Source organism: Lepidochelys kempii, chromosome 12 (genome assembly GCF_965140265.1).
Source record: "Lepidochelys kempii isolate rLepKem1 chromosome 12, rLepKem1.hap2, whole genome shotgun sequence".
Taxonomy (NCBI): Eukaryota; Metazoa; Chordata; order Testudines; family Cheloniidae; genus Lepidochelys; species Lepidochelys kempii.
This window is the reverse complement of record NC_133267.1, coordinates 8964621-8983933: the sequence shown is the minus strand read 5'-3', so window position 1 is coordinate 8983933 and position 19313 is coordinate 8964621. Positions and strand designations below refer to the sequence as shown.

General features: G+C 40.5%; 1 protein-coding gene across 9 annotated transcripts in view; it reads right to left on the bottom strand.

Annotated features, from left to right (window-relative positions):
- Nucleotides 1-19313, bottom strand: part of CBFB (core-binding factor subunit beta) — a 64452-nt gene that overhangs the window by 25921 nt on the left and 19218 nt on the right. For all 9 annotated transcript variants that reach the window (XM_073307487.1, XM_073307492.1, XM_073307485.1 and 6 more), the window contains one exon: nt 2801-2917. In XM_073307487.1, the coding sequence (XP_073163588.1) occupies nt 2801-2917 (117 nt within the window). The remainder of the gene's footprint in view (nt 1-2800; nt 2918-19313) is intronic.

The window sequence follows — 19313 nt, the reverse complement described above, 5'->3', positions numbered from 1 at the left end:
CTCATGCGTCATATGACAAAGTGCCATCCCAGTATGAGAGATCATATCACTCAGAAACAAATGTTCTCAATGGAACTAGCAAATTCACATTCAGAACAGCTATGAGGTCTTGAATGAGGTGAAATCTGAGGCACAGAGATATGTAGTAGTGCTCATACATTATAAAGGCTTGCTTCTGAGCTGGTAGGATAGTGGATTTGTTCCAATGTAACCACAGCCGCTTCTGGAATAACTGCAAATTCTTATCAATCATCCATTTAAGGGTAGACATAACATCTTTTTACTCCTGAGAAAAGCCATGTCACCAATGCTAAGCATTTTATATAGACACATGGTGCTGTGGACATTCCAAAAGGGAAGGCCCACCAGTGACGGTGCTTCTGTCTGACTCAGAAATATATGAATTCACAATGACATGGCCTTTCTGAAATGTGGAAATATGCATCTCTCAAACTGAGAGCCCCAAGGACACAAAGGAATTATAGCATTAATATGGAACTTTAAACAAATTGCTGAGTTTAAGACTCCGTGCCAGTATAAGACTTAAGCCCCCCCTTCCTTTTTGGAATAAAGGAATAGAATCTCTGGCCTAAACGAATACTGTTGTGGAACCCATCTGCCTGAAGTAATTCCAAAAAAAAAGAGAATATCCCCAAAAGGAAACAGGAAAGACAAAGGGGAAAGGTTTGTCAAATGTGCCTTGAGGTTCTCTGCAGTAGTGTCAAACTTACTGTCTTCAAAACAGTAAGGAACAGGTTCCAAGCTACTGCAGAATCCAACCCCTCCTCCTTTTTCTAATCTCATGGATCATTCCATGCATGAGCAAGGAGCTTGTGGCCATAATGGTCACTGTTTTTAAGATGATTCTTGCCTTGTATTCAGAGGGGCATGTATCCCAGTGATGGGGATCTGTGAAAGTAATTCTTATTTTTCTCTAAGTTTATTTCTTCCAATATTCAGAAAGTGCCCATCTGAAATGATGCACCAATTCTACTGAAAAAATCTAAGCAAGAAATATGAAGCCACACTGAACCAGGAAGAGCACTAATAAGCAATAAAAATATTATCTGGAAAACATCTATCGAAAGTAGAATCTTTAGAAAGTAGTAAATATAATTTTGCAGCAACATTTTGCAAAAAAGAGTCAATGCTATTCTCTGATTTAGAAGTCACATAAAGCTATGGAGGCAATACGGCCACTCAAAATGGTCTTGTTTCAACCACATCTGGAACAGGGGGTAGTTCTGGGCCCAAAAGTTTAGGAAACCTATAGGAATGAGTAGGAATGATACAAAGAAGGGCAGCAAAAATAATAAAATGATGGATAAAAAGATGTAAATAGATTAAGGCAGATGCAATTACTGTATATAGTGGTAAAGATGAGAAACTCAGGGAGGACAAGACCTTCAAGTTAAAAATAGCAGTATCAAAAATGAAACATTAGGCAAAGGAGCAATGGCCTTAAGTTAATGAAGTAATGTTTAGGCTAAACATGAGGAAAAAGTTTTAAACAGAATGAGTAAACAGAGTTAATCAAGGCACCATCACTTCACATCTAAAAGAACAGATTAGAGAGAGATTTGCTGGGATACCTGATCCCCCACATGGAACAAAATATATGCTTAACATATCTGCTCAATCTTTCTGCTTTTTATTTCATCTTTTCCCCTCATCTGCTACCTCCCTCTTTATTCAGAAGCTCTTTGGGGCAGAGACCATATCTTCATGGATCTCTCATGCAGCTACCACAATTTTGACACTATAAAAATAAACACTGAATAGTTCTGCAAAATACAGGTTGATAATGGATGATCGAAATGATCTTTACTGGTATTGTTTATCATTGGATACCTCTGAATTCTTTTTCTTTTGAAGCAAAGGTAGACTCAGTCAACAGCTGTGACAAATTGCTGCATCAGCTTTCTGATAGAAGCAGAGGAATTAAATTATGAATTTATGCTTTAAGCATGTGGTTCTGTCCTCGAACCATTTCTTTAGTAAATAATCTTGCAGAGATGCAATCAAATTTTTATGTACAATTTGTATTTTAAAGAGTCATCTCCCCATCTAATGAAACCACAGATTGTAAGTGTTTGCTACACTCTTGTATGCTTCAGAAAAACTTAATTATTCACTTTACACTAGTAACGTTGTCAGTTTTCTCAAAAGATGTCATACCTATACAAAGCAGAGTCAGCCACTATAAAGAAGATAAAGAAAAGCAAAGTAATAAGACAACTGTTCGGAGGCGGGGTGGGGGGGAGACACAGATGGATGACAGTAATCAATTGGAATGGGCTTTTTTTGTTTGCGTTTGCTTTTAGGTGAATGGCATTAGTCATTGAAAACTTTAATGAGTTTTAAACAGAATTTGCACTATTTGGTATCACTACTAGTTTGCCAATCCTTTCCTGCAGAGTGGAGAATTATTATTATTATTTTTTTTTTTACAGTACTCAAAATTTGTGCTGTGTACTTCTCAGCATGTGTAAATGGCCCAAGATCCACGCCTGAAATAACTCTCAATCTCATTTAATAATGAATTTAACTGGAGCTACAGATTTTTAAGTCAATGAATTCCCACACTAGAAGTATTCTGTGAATTTTTTACACATAGCTGAAGGCAGAACAGACACAAATGAAAGGGTGCGATTATGCTGATGACTGACTAAATCCGAAGCCTCATAACTGCATGTATTCTCTCTCCTGAAAGAAAATGCACTTGTTTAAAAAGTAGTAGTTGTCATACTTATTACATACTCAGTACATGGGTAGCCCACAAGGTTTGAGACTGCCTTACCTGTGCTCTCTCTTCATCAAATTCCAGGCAGCCCATACCATCCAGTCTCTGCAGATCTATCCAGCCTTTCCAGATAACACAGACACCATTCAGAATCATAGGTGCCTTTAAGTACACCTGAAATGTAGGCAGACACATGCATCTGAGTTTAAAAGCATTTGTATATACAAATGGTTACTGTATTTATTTTTTAACTATATTTCTATAATTACTACTCCGATACAAGCAACGCTACATACAAAACACGATTGAACCAGTTGGTAACTTGACATTCCCCTTAACGTTTTTCCCCGCCAACTACATTTTAATCAAAAGCCTGTATATACTATAATTAATAATCTGGATATTGTATTTTGCACACTATACATACTGGAATTAATTTATTTCCCCAGTTTATAAACCAGTATGCACCGGTGTGTGGTGAAAATTCTGTTGCTGCTTACACTTAAAGTCACTTGTGTTTCTTGTCAGACCACCTCTTATGTTCATTTGTTTTATGTGTTATGTTATTTGTTTTATATATATAGTGGCACACTATCAGCAATGTAAGATTTATCACAAATTTTTTTAAAAAAGTGTTAGACAAATGTTAGACAAAATGCTTTTCTACACTCAGAGGGAATTTTATTTTGCTTTTGCCACAAATTTATTTTTCTTAATACTAAAAGAATAAACACCAATTTCTCTTCTCAAGCCTAAAATAAACAAATGAAGACTAAAGAGAGAGAAAAAAAAAAAGCAGCGCTTAACGTAATACACTATCCAAACCGCAAAAACTGTGTGTGGCACGTCTTAATTTACGGAAGACTGGGGAAGCCTATTTTCTAATGTTATTTTCTAATATTTGTAAAAGGTAAATTGACAGAGGATTAAATATTTCTACCAAACCACACTTTGCATGGTACCTTACACAGTAATAAGAGAAATTGTAATGGTCACTAAGAGCCTATAGTCTACATAGTGGTACATAATACTGTGATTTAAAGCTGAAGTATTTCCCCTCCAAATAACAGAGATGAATCTCCTCACAGGAAATTTAAAAAGAAATGGATATTGTGTTAAAGGGGTTTGACAGCTTAAGTTTGCTGACTTTTTAAAATGTCAAACAGAGCAGTGTGGTGTAACTCATGAAAACGTTAAGTAGATTTCAGTAGTTACTATGTAATACTGTCCTGCTCTGTAGACATATTGTACCCAGAGTAAAAGCTTTCCTTCCCCCACATCTAAACTGGGGTGGATAGCTGTTTTATATCCATACTCCATAAGCTCCAGTTTCAGCAGAAACTTATGGACCTCTTTGGGACTTGCAATTCTCACTTTTTTTTATGAACACAATGTCAAGAACTCTAAATTCAGGATTTTGGTCAGGATTGCCCAGATTTTTATAGTCCTTTCTGAGTACTCTCTGTCCCAACAGAAGTTCCAGCCAATCAGCTACGTGTTTTAAAAAAATTGGCCTTCCTCAACTACAAAACACCATACAGAGCAAGTGGGAGGCATGAGGCTGTGTTCATCCTCTCTCCACACCTCAGCCAACTGGGGCTGATGGGACTGGAGAAGTCAACATCCATCCAGGCACACGGTTGGATGGAACTGAGGTGTTGAGGCTGCTCTGCCCCCTATATAGTCTCACCTGTTAGGATATAGATATTCAGGCCTGTCTGTAAAGGCCTATACTCTTAAGAATTTAGGTGTATTCTTATCACTTAGCTAGTTACAGAGGTATAAAAGAAAGATTCAAAATCACCGTCTGCCGGGGTAAGGGCCTTCTCTTACTGTGACAGTCTGAGGCCCTGTTCTTAGGCTAAGATCTTTGGCTAAGCAGCAGAGGCGGCCATAAGCTGGGAAGCGAACGGTCACATCCTCATATTCCAAACTAGTCACATTGAAAGAAGGTGCTATTGGACTGTTAGGAATACAATCCTGTCCTGATAGTGCCTATCACCTCCAGAGAAAGGGAAGTGTCGAGAAGATGTAAAAGGAAAATTAGTTTGATAGCATCCTGTCTGGCAAGAACTCACTTATCTATAGATAACATAAAACCAGCCGGAGAACACTTCAATCTCTTTGGTCACTCGATTACAGACCTAAAAGTTGCAATTCTTCAACAACAAAAACTTCAAAAACAGACTCCAATGAGAGACTGCTGAATTGGAATCAATTTGCAAACTGGATACAATTAACTTAGGCTTGAATAGAGACTGGGAGTGGATGGGTCATTACACAAAGTAAAACTATTTCCCCATGTTTATTCCCCCCCTCCACCCCTCACTGTTCCTCAGACGTTCTTGTCAAGCGCTGGAAATGGCCCACCTTGATTATCACTACAAAAGGTCCAGTCGTCCCCCTTCCCACCCCGGCTCTCCTGCTGGTAATAGCTCACCTTAAGTGATCACTCTCATTACAGTGTGTATGGTAACACCCATTGTTTCATGTTCTCTATGTATATAAATCTCCCCACTGTGTTTTCCACTGAATGCATCCGATGAAGTGAGCTGTAGCTCATGAAAGCTTATGCTCAAATAAATTGATTAGTCTCTAAGGTGCCACAAGTACTCCTTTTCTTTTTGCGAATACAGACTAACACGGCTGCTACTCTGAAACTTATCAATAGATGTAGTTGTGAAATCCTCACTTCTGTATTGTTTTGTCATTCTAGTTCCCACTTTACTATTGTTTATTTGCATGGTCTCTGTCTGGTTCTCTGATTGTTTCTGTCTGCTGTATAATTAATTTTGCTGGGTGTAAACTAATTAAGGTGGTGGGATATAATTGGTTAAATAATCATGTTACAATATGTTAGGATTGGTTAGTTAAATTTCAGTAAAATGATTGGTTAAGGTATAGCTAAGCGGAACTCAAGTTTTACTATATCGTCTGCACTCAATCAGGAAGTAAGGGGGGGAATGGAAACAGGGAATGGGGGTGGGGAATTGGAATCACGTTTTGCTAAGGGGAGGGAATGGGAACAGGGACACAGGTAAGGCTCTGTGGTGTCAGAGCAGGGAAGGGGGACACTAAGGAAGGAAACTGGAATCATGCTTGCTGGAAGTTCACCCCAATAAACATCGAATTGTTTGCACCTTTGGACTTCGGATATCATTGCTCTCTGTTTGTGTGAGAAGGACCAGGGAAATAAGTGGGTGAAGGAATGAGCCCCCTAACATCACTCTCAGTACAGAGTGATGCTGAGGGGTGGAGTGGCATGGGAGTGCTCTAGCTCAGTGGTTCTCAAAGCCGGGCCGCTGCTTGTTCAGAGAAAGCCTCTGGCGGGCTAGACCGGTTTGTTTACCTGCCGCGCCCGCGGGATCGGCCGAACCTGCGGACATGGCAGGTAAACAAACCGGTCCGGCCCGCCAGGGGCTTTCCCTGAACAAGCGGCGGACCGGCTTTGAGAACCACTGCTTTAGCTGACATTGCTAGAGGAAGGTTTTACTGTCAGGCACCACAAGGTGGTACGGTAACCACAGGTGGGAATATGCAGAGCTCGAAGGAAAACCTATATTCTAGAACAGTTTATTTCACAAAAGCTTATTCTAAGAAACGCATATGTTACACTGATACAACTCAATCAGGAGGTGAACTCTGACACCTACTGACAACATAAATACAAGGTTCCAGAGTAGCAGCCGCGTTAGTCTATATCTGCAAAAAGAAAAGGAGGACTTGTGGCACCTTAGAGACTAATCAATTTATTTGAGCATAAGCTTTCGTGAGCTACAGCTCACTTCATCGGATGCATTCAGAGGACAATACAGTGGGGAGATTTATAAACACAGAGAACATGAAACAATGGGTGTTACCATACACACTGTAACGAGAGTGATCAGGTAAGGTGAGCTATTACCAGCAGGAGAGCCGGGGGGTGGGGTGAAGACGGGACGGGACAGGACTTTTTGTAGTGATAATCAAGGTGGGCCATTTCCAGCGGTTGACAAGAAAGTCTGAGGAACAGCGGGGGGTGGGGGGGAATAAACATGGGGAAATAGTTTTACTTTGTGTAATGACCCATCTGCTCCCAGTCTTTATTCAAGCCTAAGTTAATTGTATCCAGCTTGCAAATTAATTCCAATTCAGCAGTCTCTCACTGGAGTCTGTTTCTGAAGTTTTTGTTGTTGAAGAATTGCAACTTTTAGGTCTGTAATCGAGTGACCAAAGAGATTGAAGTGTTCTCTGACTGGTTTTTTAATGTTATAATTCTTGACGTCTGATTTGTGTCCATTTATTCTTTTACATAGAGACTGTCCAGTTTGGCCAATGTACATGGCAGAGGGGCATTGCTGGCACATGATGGCATATATCACACTGGTAGATGTGCTGCTGAATGAGCCTCTGATAGTGTGGCTGATGTGATTAGGCCCTATGATTGTGTCCCCTGAATAGATATGTGGACACAGTTGGCAACGGGCTTTGTTGCAAGGATAGGTTCCTGGGTTAGTGGTTCTGTTGTGTGGTGTGTGGTTGCTGGTGAGTATTTGCTTCAGGTTGGGGGTCTGTCTGTAAGCAAGGACTGGCATGTCTTCCAAGATCTGTGAGAGTGATGGGTCGGCCTTCAGGATAGGTTGTAGATGGGTCATTACACAAAGTAAAACTATTTCTCCATGCCACACAAGTCCTCCTTTTCTTTTAACAGAAATACAAATTCTTACTATTCCAGTGTTGGATCATTTTAGGTGAAACATCTAAATTAATGTACTTATTCCACATTCCTTAACTGTCTCCAACACTCTCCTAATTACCAAGAGCCCATCTAGCGAAATCTCCTGTTTCTCCCGATAACTTCAATGTTATGCGCTCAATATATAAGCTGCAGCATAGTGAAAACTCTGACAGCACAAAGCAGATTGAATTTAATATTAAAACAAGGCTTAGTGTATGGACTGTTTACTCATTTTGGTTAAATTATCAATTAAAAACTTCCATTTTGGGTTTTACCTTAGCTGCTGCACCAATGTGGTAGGTATATCAGGGGGCACTGCAACAGAATTTAGGCCCATCTTGGCACCGATCCTCATTTTTATTTCATAGACTCACAGAAGATTAGGGTTGGAAGAGACCTCAGGAGGTCATCTATAGTCCAACACCCCCTGCTCAAGGCAAGACCAACACCAACTAAATCATCAATTTATTGAGCAATACTGTGTTTGGTGCTATACAGTATCCCAAAACGAGGACAGTTCCTGTCCTGACACATTTGGGATTCTAGCCCCACCCCTGCCCTCCCAGCCCCAGTTCCTCATTTCACAGTTAAGGAAGGAAACCCACAGAAAGGGTAGAGGTACACACTCTGGGAGGTACAAGGAAAAACCCAAACTTCCCCTACTTCTGAGAGATTGATATGAAGTCTTTGTTTACACATGAGACTGACTAGGGATGGGAGAGAGAGATTAACAGACCAGATGACTGCAGAGGTTTTATTCTCCATCCAAAGAAAATCAATGTATTTGTGAACTCTAGGCTGGGTTACTGGAACTCAACATACCTCAGTATGAAACAACAAGGTTTGAAAAGGCTTGAACTAGTACAAAATACAGCAGTTCATCAGCTTAAAAACAAAGGTTTCTGTAAACACATCACTCCACTTCCTGCACTGGCTCTCCACTGAATACAAGAGGTCAGTTCAAGGTCTGTCCTTTTATTCAAAACCTAGCTAACCTGAGATGTTGCCTCTCCCTCCATGAGGATGTCTTCCACAAGAGCTGCACTTCACCTAAATAATTGAATTGCTGACCAAGAGGGGAGCTTTTTGAGTGCAGGAGACCGAGCTGGCCCTAGAATCTAGACTATGTAACTTGCTCCAAGAACTAAAACAGGCTACTAACTTCAACACATTTTAAATACAACTTCACTTTCCCGCAACAAGGTCTACACACACGTACACAGTACCAAACAAACATTATTTCACCTACACACTGAGATAGAAAAGAAAAATCTTGTTTCAGGTTTTAAATATAGTAAAACAGATACTATGTAATGGGGACCGAAGTACCTAGAGAGAGAGAACAAAGCAGCAGTTGTAAACAGCCCATTCAGTGAGCACAGAGACAAAGGAAATAAGGGAGACAGCTGAAGAGACTGGTATCAAAAGTCAGCTTTCTGAGGCCTTATCTACATTGCCACTTTACAGCGCTGAAACTTTCTCACTCAGGGTTGTGAAAAAACACCCCCTGAGCAATGCAAGTTTCAGCGCTGTAAAGTGAGAGCACAGACAGTGCTCCCAGCGCTGGCAGCCGTGCTCCCAGCGCTGGCAGCCGTGCTCCCAGCGCTGGCAGCCGTGCTCCCAGCGCTGGCAGCCGTGCTCCCAGCGCTGGCAGCCGTGCTCCCAGCGCTGGCAGCCGTGCTCCCAGCGCTGGCAGCCGTGCTCCCAGCGCTGGCAGCCGTGCTCCCAGCGCTGGCAGCCGTGCTCCCAGCGCTGGCAGCCGTGCTCCCAGCGCTGGCAGCCGTGCTCCCAGCGCTGGCAGCCGTGCTCCCAGCGCTGGCAGCCGTGCTCCCAGCGCTGGCAGCCGTGCTCCCAGCGCTGGCAGCCGTGCTCCCAGCGCTGGCAGCCGTGCTCCCAGCGCTGGCAGCCGTGCTCCCAGCGCTGGCAGCCGTGCTCCCAGCGCTGGCAGCCGTGCTCCCAGCGCTGGCAGCCGTGCTCCCAGCGCTGGCAGCCGTGCTCCCAGCGCTGGCAGCCGTGCTCCCAGCGCTGGCAGCCGTGCTCCCAGCGCTGGCAGCCGTGCTCCCAGCGCTGGCAGCCGTGCTCCCAGCGCTGGCAGCTTCTCCCCTCGTGGGGGTGGGTTTTTTTTTTTGTTTGTTTGTTTTTTACAGTGCTGGGAGAGCTCTCTCCCAGCCCTGGTGCTGCAACTACACAGCCACGTTAAAGCGCTGCCATGCCCTGAGAGACAGGCAGAGTCATGAGTCAGCTTTTTTGAGGATAGGAACTAGAAGGAAATGAGAGGTTAAGAGGATATCAATTGTGTCTATTTTAGGCTCATTAAAATATACAATTATTTTAAACAAAAGCACCAAAGCGCTAACAAGCTTTCCCAACCCCCAAAAGGCTTCTCTTTCACCAAGCCTCCCAATCCCTCCAATTAACTGCACTGATCAATCACAAAAAGCTTGGGTTGGGAGTTGTGTAGCACTTCCTGAAAGTCACCAAATCTGGTCTTAGACAGACAAAGGAAGTGACTTCCAAAGCCAAGGAGCCCACTCTGATAACACCTTGCTTGCCAGCCCCCTCCCTTTGACTCTAGAAGCTGTTTGTGCAGAGTGCCTCTGATGATACCCTGTGTGAGTTCCAAACAGACAACTAAGCAGCCAGGATGCAAACCATTTAGGGCTTTACAAACCAAAACCAACACCTTAAAGTCATCTGGTAACCAGAGAAGCTCAAGAACAACGGTTCTCAAACTTTTGTACTGGTGACCCCTTTCACATAGCAAGCCTCTGAGTGCGACCCCTCGCCTCCCAAATTAAAAACACTTCTTTATATATTTAACACTATTAAATATGCTGGAGGCAAAGCAGGAGGCCAACAGCTCGCAACCCCCCATGTAATAACCTCACAACCCCCTGAGGGGTCCCGACCTCCAGTTTGAGAACCCCTGCTCAAGAAGTTCTGGGATTCCATCTTTTAACCCTCAGTTGTACTGCTTTCAGCAGGCATACATCACAACAACTCAGAAGTGAAAACTAATTGTAATTTGAAAGGGGGGATTTTTGAATGAACTACAAGTATGCTAGAAAGACAAGATGGGTAAAGTAATATCTTTAATTGGACCAACTTCTTTTGCTGAGAGAAAAAAGCTTTCAAGTTACATATAGCTCTTCCTCTGGTCTGGGATAGGTACTCAGTGTCACAATTAAATACAAAGTAGAACAGACAGAACTAATAAGTAGTTAGTACATATTTTAAGGTGAAGTTGGTCCAATAAAAGATATTACCCTCACTCATCTTCTCTCTAATATCGTGGGACTGACATGGCTACACCACCACAGCATATAAATACACTGACAATTTTCAAATTACTTGTATAAAAAATAAAACCTGTATTTAAAAAATTCTTATTAGAAGCTATGTATTTATGTCACCCTCTTTCCCCCTACATCGAAACACATTTCTCCCATCAAAACATCCAGCCAAGCATATTGGTGCAATTTCCTTTATTTTAGAGAAAAACTTAAAGGCTCCTTTTCTTCTCCCCTCTTTCTGGAAGAAGGGAAACAGCTTGCCACTGTAGCCTAAACCGTTTAACCACATATTTCCTTCTTTTTAGATATAACTCTTCTGGTTCCCTTTCAATTTCCAAACCTTGACAATTTTTAATAAATTCCTGTTGCAGAGCAGTTATCACCAACACACCTCTAAATCCAAAGGCATGGCATCTTTTAAAATCTGATATTAGCACTCCAAAATCATTTATTCAGAAGTTGCTGGATCATAGTAAGGCAGTCAAAGACTACAGTAATTCTATTAAGGCCCCAAGATTCTCCGTTCCTATTACAAAATTATTTTTACTGTTTATGATTAAAATTAGGCTGAAAAATGTAGCTGTTATCAACAATACCATCAAAACTTAAGTGAGAATCTATTTTCAAGCTAAAATGGTTTACTCAAAATTTTTCCATTTTCCCCCCTAATGCGGCTTGTCATGATATCTGAAATTCATTCTGGTTTGTGAAGCTCAGATATTATCGCTATGAGCACAGAAAAGATCGTTAAGGCAATAAATTCCATATTCAGTTCAATGTTTGGATAATGTGCAGAGAAGCATCACATGGGACCATACAATGAAAAACTAGATTAAGAAGAAATATTAAATAGCTGCCTCATATATAGAGCAGCCTGTCTTGAATGAAGCAGGGATCCTCTGGAGAAGATAGCAGCTGATCATGTCACTAAACACTGTATAGCTATGTATACACACAAAGCAGAATTCAAGTTGCATAGGCAACCATAAACCTGCTACTGTATTTTCTAACTTCTGAATGCTTAATTTTGTAATTTAAGTAACAGTCATATGTAATTTCTCATGTTTTTTCAAAAAGAACATAAAACTCAACCTCTATTATGTGTACCTGTAACAACCCTCCTCTTGTGCATCTGTAGCAGATTTTGAACCCTAAATGTTCAGCACTGCAGCAGCAGCAGCCGCCCCCCAACATGCCAGCTAAAAGATAAGGCAGATTAGCAATCAGCAAGAGAAGGCTAATATCCCTTGGGGACTACTTATTAGAGGATGCTGCCTAACAATCTGAAAAAGCAGATTACATATGCAGTAGCACAGCCAAGAATAAATATTTGGCAGACTCAGAGAGAATGGAGCTAACTGGATGAGACTTGGGTCTACCACGTTAGAGATCTGGGTTCTATTACCAGCTTGTGTGTGTAACCTGTGAGGCCTTTCTCAATAATAAGGATTGTGAAGGGCACAGAATTTAATTTAATTTAATAGAAGAACCAAGTGCAAAACCCATCATCTTCTGGCTCCCAGCACAGCGCATCTTCATCTAAGCCAAAACATATTTTGATGGGAGAAACCACTTCTCTGTACCTATCCAGAATTCCAGCTCCTTATGTGGACTGCTGAAACAAGGAACCAGGGTGGTATCACGCATAGTGTTAATGGAATCTTGAGTGTTTCTGGCAGTAAGCTAAAAACAAGCAGTGCCATATGAAACAAAAATTTGCAATGGAAATTTTCAGCAGCTTGTAATGCAGACAACACTGCACAGAACTTCATGAGGCCAGCAAAAGGCACTTTATTGCCCCCTATTACTATCCCTCTGCTACATTTCAAGGTCCTGCTGTAAGACATAAGAACAGCCATACTCGGTCAGACCAAAGGTCCATCTAGCCCAGTATCCTGTCTTCTGACAGTGGCCAATGCCAGAGGCCCCAGAGGGAATGAACAGAACAGGTAATCATCAAGTGATCCATCCCCTGTCGCTCGTTCCCAGCTTCTGGCAAACAGAGGCTAGGGTCACCATCCCTGCCCATCCTGGCTAATAGCCATTGATGGACCAATCCCCCATTAACTTACCTTGTTCTTTTTTGAACCTTGTTATAGTCTTGGCCTTCACAACATCCTTTGGCAAGAAGTTCCACAAGTTGACTGTGCGTTGTGTGAAGAAATACTTCCTTTTCTTTGTTTTAAACCTGCTGCCTATTAATTTCATTTGGTGACCCCTAGTTCGTGTGTTATAAGAAGGAGTAAACAACACTTGCTTATTTACTTTCTCCACACCAGTCATGATTTTATAGACCTCTATCATATCCCCCCTTAGTCGTCTCTTTTGCAAGCTGAACAGTCCCAGTTTTATTAATCACTCCCCATATGGGAGCCGTTCCATCCCCCTCATCATTTTTGTTGCCCTTTTTTGAACCTTTTCCCAATATATCTTTTTTGAGATAGGGTGACCAGAATTGCACACAGTATTCAAGATGTGGACATACCATGGATTTATATGATATTTTCTGTCTTATTAGCTATCCCTTTCTTTAGGATTCCCAACATTCTGTACGCTTTTTTGACTGCCACTGCACATTAAGTGGATGTTTTCAGAGAACTAACCACAATGACTCCAAGATCTCTTTCTTGACCGGTAACAGCTAATTTAGACTCCATCATTTTGTGTGTATAGTTGGAATTATGTTTTCCAGTGTGCACTACTTGGCATTTATCAACACTGAATTTTATCTGCCATTTTGTTGTCCAGTCAACCAGTTTTGAGAGATCCTTTTGTAGCTCTATGCGGTCTTCTTGGGACTTAACTATGTTGAGTAGTTTTGTATCATCTGCAAATTTTGCCACCTCACTGTTTACCCCTTTTCCCAGATCATTTATGAATACGTTGAACAGGACTCGGCCCTGGACAGACCCCTGGGGTACACCACCACTTACCGCTCTCCATTCTGAAAACTGACCATTTATTCCTACCCTTTGTTTCCTATCTTTTAACCAGTTACTAATCCATGAGAGGATCTTTTCCCTCTTATCCCATGACAGTTTACTTGGCTTAAGAGCCTTTGGTGAGGGACCTTGTCAAAGGCTTTCTGAAAATCTAAGTACACTACATCCAATGGATCCCCCTTGTCCACATACTTACTGATCTCCTCAAAGAATTCTAGTAGATTGGTGAGGCATGATTTCCCTTTACAAAAACCATGTTAACTCTTCCCCAACAAATTATGTTAATCTGTGTGTCTGACAATTTTGTTCCTTACTATAGTTTCAACCAGTTTGCCCGGTATTGAAGTCAGGCTTACCAGCCTGTAATTGCCAGGATCACCTCTGGAGCCCGTTTTAAAAATTGGTGTCACATTAGCTATCCTCCAGTCATTTGGCACAGAAGCTGATTTAAATGATAGGTTACAAACTACAGTTAGTAGCTTTGCCATTTCACATTTGAGTTTCTTCAGAACTCTTGGGCGAATGCCATCTGGTCCTGGTGACTTCTTATTGTTTAGTTTATCAATTTGTTCCAAAACCTCCTCTAATTACAGGTTTGGAAATTTCTCTCACATCCTCAACCATGAAGACCGAGGCAAATAATTCATTTAGTTTCTCCGCAATGGCCTTATCCTCCTTGAATGCTCCTTTAGCATCTTGATCGTCCAGTGGCCCCACTGGTTGTTTAGCAGGCTTCTTGCTTCTGATGTACTTAAAAATGTTTTGCTATTACTTTTTGAGTCTTTGGCTAACTGTTCTTCAAATTCTTTTTTGGCCTTCATAATTATATTTTTACGTTTCATTTGCCATAGTTTATGCTCCTTTCTATTTTCCTCACTAGGATTTAACTTCCACTTTTTAAAGGATGCCTTTTTGTCTCTCACTGCTTCTTTGACTTTGTTGTTTAGCCATGGTGGCACTTTTTTGGTTCTCTTACTGTGTTTTTTAATTTGGGGTATACATTTAAATTGAGCCTTTATTATGGTGTCTTTAAAAAGTTTCCATGCAGCTTGCAAGAATTCCACTTTTGGCACTGTACCTTTTAGTTTCTGTTTAACTTCCTCAATTTCTGAAATTCCCCTTTCTGAAATTAAATGCTACAGTGTTAGGCTGCTGAGCTGTTTTTCCCCAGGGATGTTAAATTTAATTATATTATGGTCATTATTACCAAGCGGTCCACCTATATTCACCTCTCAGCCCAGATCCAGAGCTCCACCCAGGACTAAATCAAGAATTGCCTCTTCTCTTGTGGGTTCCAGGACTAGCTGCTCCAAGAAGCAGTCATTTAAGGTGTCCAGAAACTTTATTTCTGCATCCTGTCCTGAGGTGACATGTACCCAGTCAATATGGGGATAGTTGAAGTCCCCCATTATTACTGAGTTTTTTTATTTTTATAGCCTCTCTAATCTCCCTGAGCATTTCACAGTCACTATCACCATCCTGGTCAGGTGGTCGGTAATATATACCTACTGTTATATTCTTATTATTAGAGCATGGAATTACTATCCATAGAGATTCTATGGTACAGTTCATTTAAGATTTTTACTTAATTTGATTCTATGCTTTCTTTCACATATAGCATCACTCCCCCACCAGCACGACCTGTTCTGTCCTTCCGATATATTTTGTACCCTGGTACTACTGTGTCCCATTGATTATTCTCATTCCACCAAGTTTCCGTGATTCCTATTATATCAATATCCTCATTTAATATGAGGCACTCTAGTTCACCCATCTTATTATTTAGACTTCTAGCATTTGTATATAATCACTTAAAAACCTTGTCACTTTTTAGCTGTCTGCCATTACATGATGTAACTGAATGGGACTATTTCATTTGACTGTTTCTCATCAGATCCTACCCGTATTTTGTCTTCTTCCATTCTCTCCTCTTTAGTAGGACATAGAGACTTCTCCATTAATAGATCCTCTCCTAGGGGATGTCTCTGTCCAAGCCACATGCTCCTCTGCACTGACTGCCTTTCTCCCAACCCTTAGTTTAAAAACTGCCCTATGATCTTTTTAATGTTAAATGCCAGCAATCTGGTTCCATTTTGGTTTAGGTGGAGCCCATCCTTCCTGTATAGGTTCCCCCTTTCCCAAAAGCTTCCCCAGTTCCTAATACATCTAAATCCCTCCTCCCTACACCATCATCTCATCCATGCATTGAGATCCTACAGTTTTTGCCTGTCTAACTGCCCCTGTGCATGGAACTGGAAGCATTTCAGAAAATGCTACCATGGAGGTTCTGGACTTCAATCTCTTACCTAGTAGCCTAAATTTGGCCTCCAGGACTTCTCTCCTATCCTTCCTATGTCCTTGGTACCTACATGCAGCTTGTTCCTTTGTTGAGGCTTTGATCCCACAAACATACTACAGACAACAAACTTATCCCAAGGGTCATGTAATCGCTCCTCCTTCACCTGGAGAGCTCCCTTACAAAACTCCCCTGTTAGCTGCTCCTGTCCGCTAGCTCCTTGGGTGGCTTAGAAGTGGGCTTTTTAAAGCCCTGGTCTTCCTGAGTAGTCCCGCCCCCTAGTAAAGGGTTGATGGGTGCTGAAGGGCTTAGAGATCAAAGCCTCGTTAAGAAGCTCTCAGCCTTGCCTAGCAGGCCACTAGGCTCAGCACACGGTCCCCTAAATGAACAGACCATATGGTATATTTCAGTCAAGCAGCAAGCACACCACAAACACACTGTGTGTTAAAAAAAAACCCTGCACTTTTAAAAAAATTTCTAACAAAATGGAAAATGTTAAGCAACCTAAATATAAGTGTTACTATTACTCCCCTCATAATTTACACTGTAAAGTGTTTTTCCTCAAAATTTGTGCATGTGCAATCCACTGCCCTATCATGATCAACTCCCCCTCTGAAAGGGCCAGGGACTGATTGTAAAAGATTCAGTACAGTGCATATATTTAAGAACTAAAATATGACTGAATCCCATCGCATTTACTAACTGGACAGGAGGAGAGTTCTCAATTATTCTGAAAGGGATAAAGTGTCAATTTATTTGTATTCAAGACACTAAACCTAGTTCTCAGTTTCCCATCCTATTTAAGTCCTCTGGTAAATCCTTATCACACAATACCAGGGTGATTTACTGATGTGATGCAGATGTTATCTGTATACTTCATCCACACATCCTGCAGTTACAAAAAGAAGAGTTCCCTCTCCCTAAAGCAACTGAGCCATTTCCTCCCCCACAGATTGCACACAGTTCTCACCACCCACTGACTAATGAATCAGCACACTAAACAGCAGCCACAGCCACCACTGTGACAAACTTAATCCCCCAGGAAATAATAGTCCCCAGTGAAACAGTATGCCCCCTTCTCTTTTGTTTTCTATCATATTCCAACGCACTGGACCAAGATGCATTCTTTTAAAAGACACTCAGCTCTGACTCATTGCTCCAGTCTCGTCACATGCATCTCTTCATTCGTAAGTGTTCGGTCAACTGCCTGTTTGCTGGTTGATCACAGTAATTAAATTCCAATGTTGATCACACCTGTCTCTGAATCATACCCAACACTAGCTATTTAAAACAGCAGTCTCTCCAATGGTTTAATTTACCAAACATTGTCTCCCATGTAAAAAATATTTATAAAATATTTGCTCCCAGTCAAAGAAATTTCATAAGGGTAAGCCTAACTTTTTATCATCTCATCTACTCGAAATCTGGTTTATGTACAGGGCCCACTTGTTAAAAGGTGCAAACTCTGTTCAAGAGAAGTAAAATATTCAGTTAGGAAGTTATGTATCCATCTTTAGCTTTCAGTTACCTCAGAAAACCTAAACTTTTTTATACATGTTTACTTGCATTATCAACTTCTATTAAAGTCCCCAAATATACCATGTGGCAACATCATTAGAGAGTCACAAAGCTTCTTACTTTACAAGTTGGATTATATACTCTAGAGGCCACTTGTGAGGTGAAAACATGTTAACACTTTGTAGGATAGCATTTATGGCACTAAATGAGGGGATGGGAACTTTCTCCTCCAATATTTTAATAATTTTAAGATTAACTTATGTAAATTAGGAAAAAATGCCCTTTAACTTGTTAATTTTTATTTTAAAAAGTAATACTTGCATATCATTAAAAATAAATCCTTTTGGTAAAATAGGATGGGCTACAACAGTAATTGTGACATGCAGATTAATTAGCAAAGTTTAAAACAAGTTTATAGCTTAAGAGCAGTCAACCTAAAACTCCTGCTACAGATAATACTTTTACATATTGGTCATTCACATAACTCTGCTCAAAGAAACTAAAGAAAAACTAATCACCCAGTTACAGGTGACACAGAACTAATCAGAATGTCTGTTAGTTTCATTATGCACTCTGTGCCAACTAGTTTTCTTCTATAAGGAAACAGTACATTAAGGTTATATTAGCAATCACTAAAAGACGCAGGCTTTTACATTGTTACTATAAACAACACACTAAGATCAAGTTCTCATTGATTCACTTCAAATGGATGATATAAGTCTCCAACATATTTTTAAACACATTATGAACCAGTCAGCAGTACATCATTTTTTAATCTCAGAGCTAAACACAGTTTATTACTTTTACAAAATAGTTTTAAGTAAAACAGATACATTTTAATTAATGAAGATTTGTAGTCAATCCTTAAATTATCATTTGGGAAAGAGTAATTCTAGCTATCAATACTGCAGACTATGGTGATAAGAAAACAAAAGTAAAGAAACTGGATGGCACACTGGACTTGTACACAATACACCACGATCCAAATACTGATTTAGATCAAGTGTGACTATGTAATTGACTAGTGATTTATACAATACACCCTGCTGGAGACAGTGCTATTAGTTCTTCCACTATCATTATACCAAGTTAACTCTCAAATTGCTAAATTATGTCAATGTGCAAGTTATTTTTTATCTTATTTTATTTGGCATTCCTGGACACAAGCCTGAAATTAATCTCTCTGACCTCAGATTCTTAGATGTACATATTAACTGGTGACATTTATGCAAGTGATCATCATATAAATATTCTAAATTCTGGGTTGCTTACCTAGATCTTTCTAAACAGAGGTGTTACATCATGGGCACTCTGAACACAGATTATTTTAACAAGTTCATTCTTTTGAAAGTTGTCTGTTTAAAAGAAAAAATAATCTATTTTAACTCTCAATCACCTAGAGAAAATTCTTAAAACAAAAGTCATCCTTTTGAAAGCTAAATGTAGCCAAATTAGTGACTTAAATTTGGTCTTAAAAATCTCATGAAGACGAAAAGGAAGCTACTCAATGCCTGACAAACTAGGCCCTATTTCCAATGGGTATGACTTTTTTCCCCACACAGTAAATGTCACCATGCTTTGTAGACAAAACTGTAATCATTTTACCATGGGTATTTTCCCCCTTTTCACTGAGCCACAGTAAGCCACTGAGTCTTTTGGTTGTTCCTTATTTAAACATCGTCTATGATCTTGTAGTACAGTGCCTCCCACTTGGTTAAATCTGATTGCAATTCTACCATTTGCCCCCTTGCAGTTGATCACCTACACCTCATATCCAAAACAATATTAATTTTGTAAATCACAT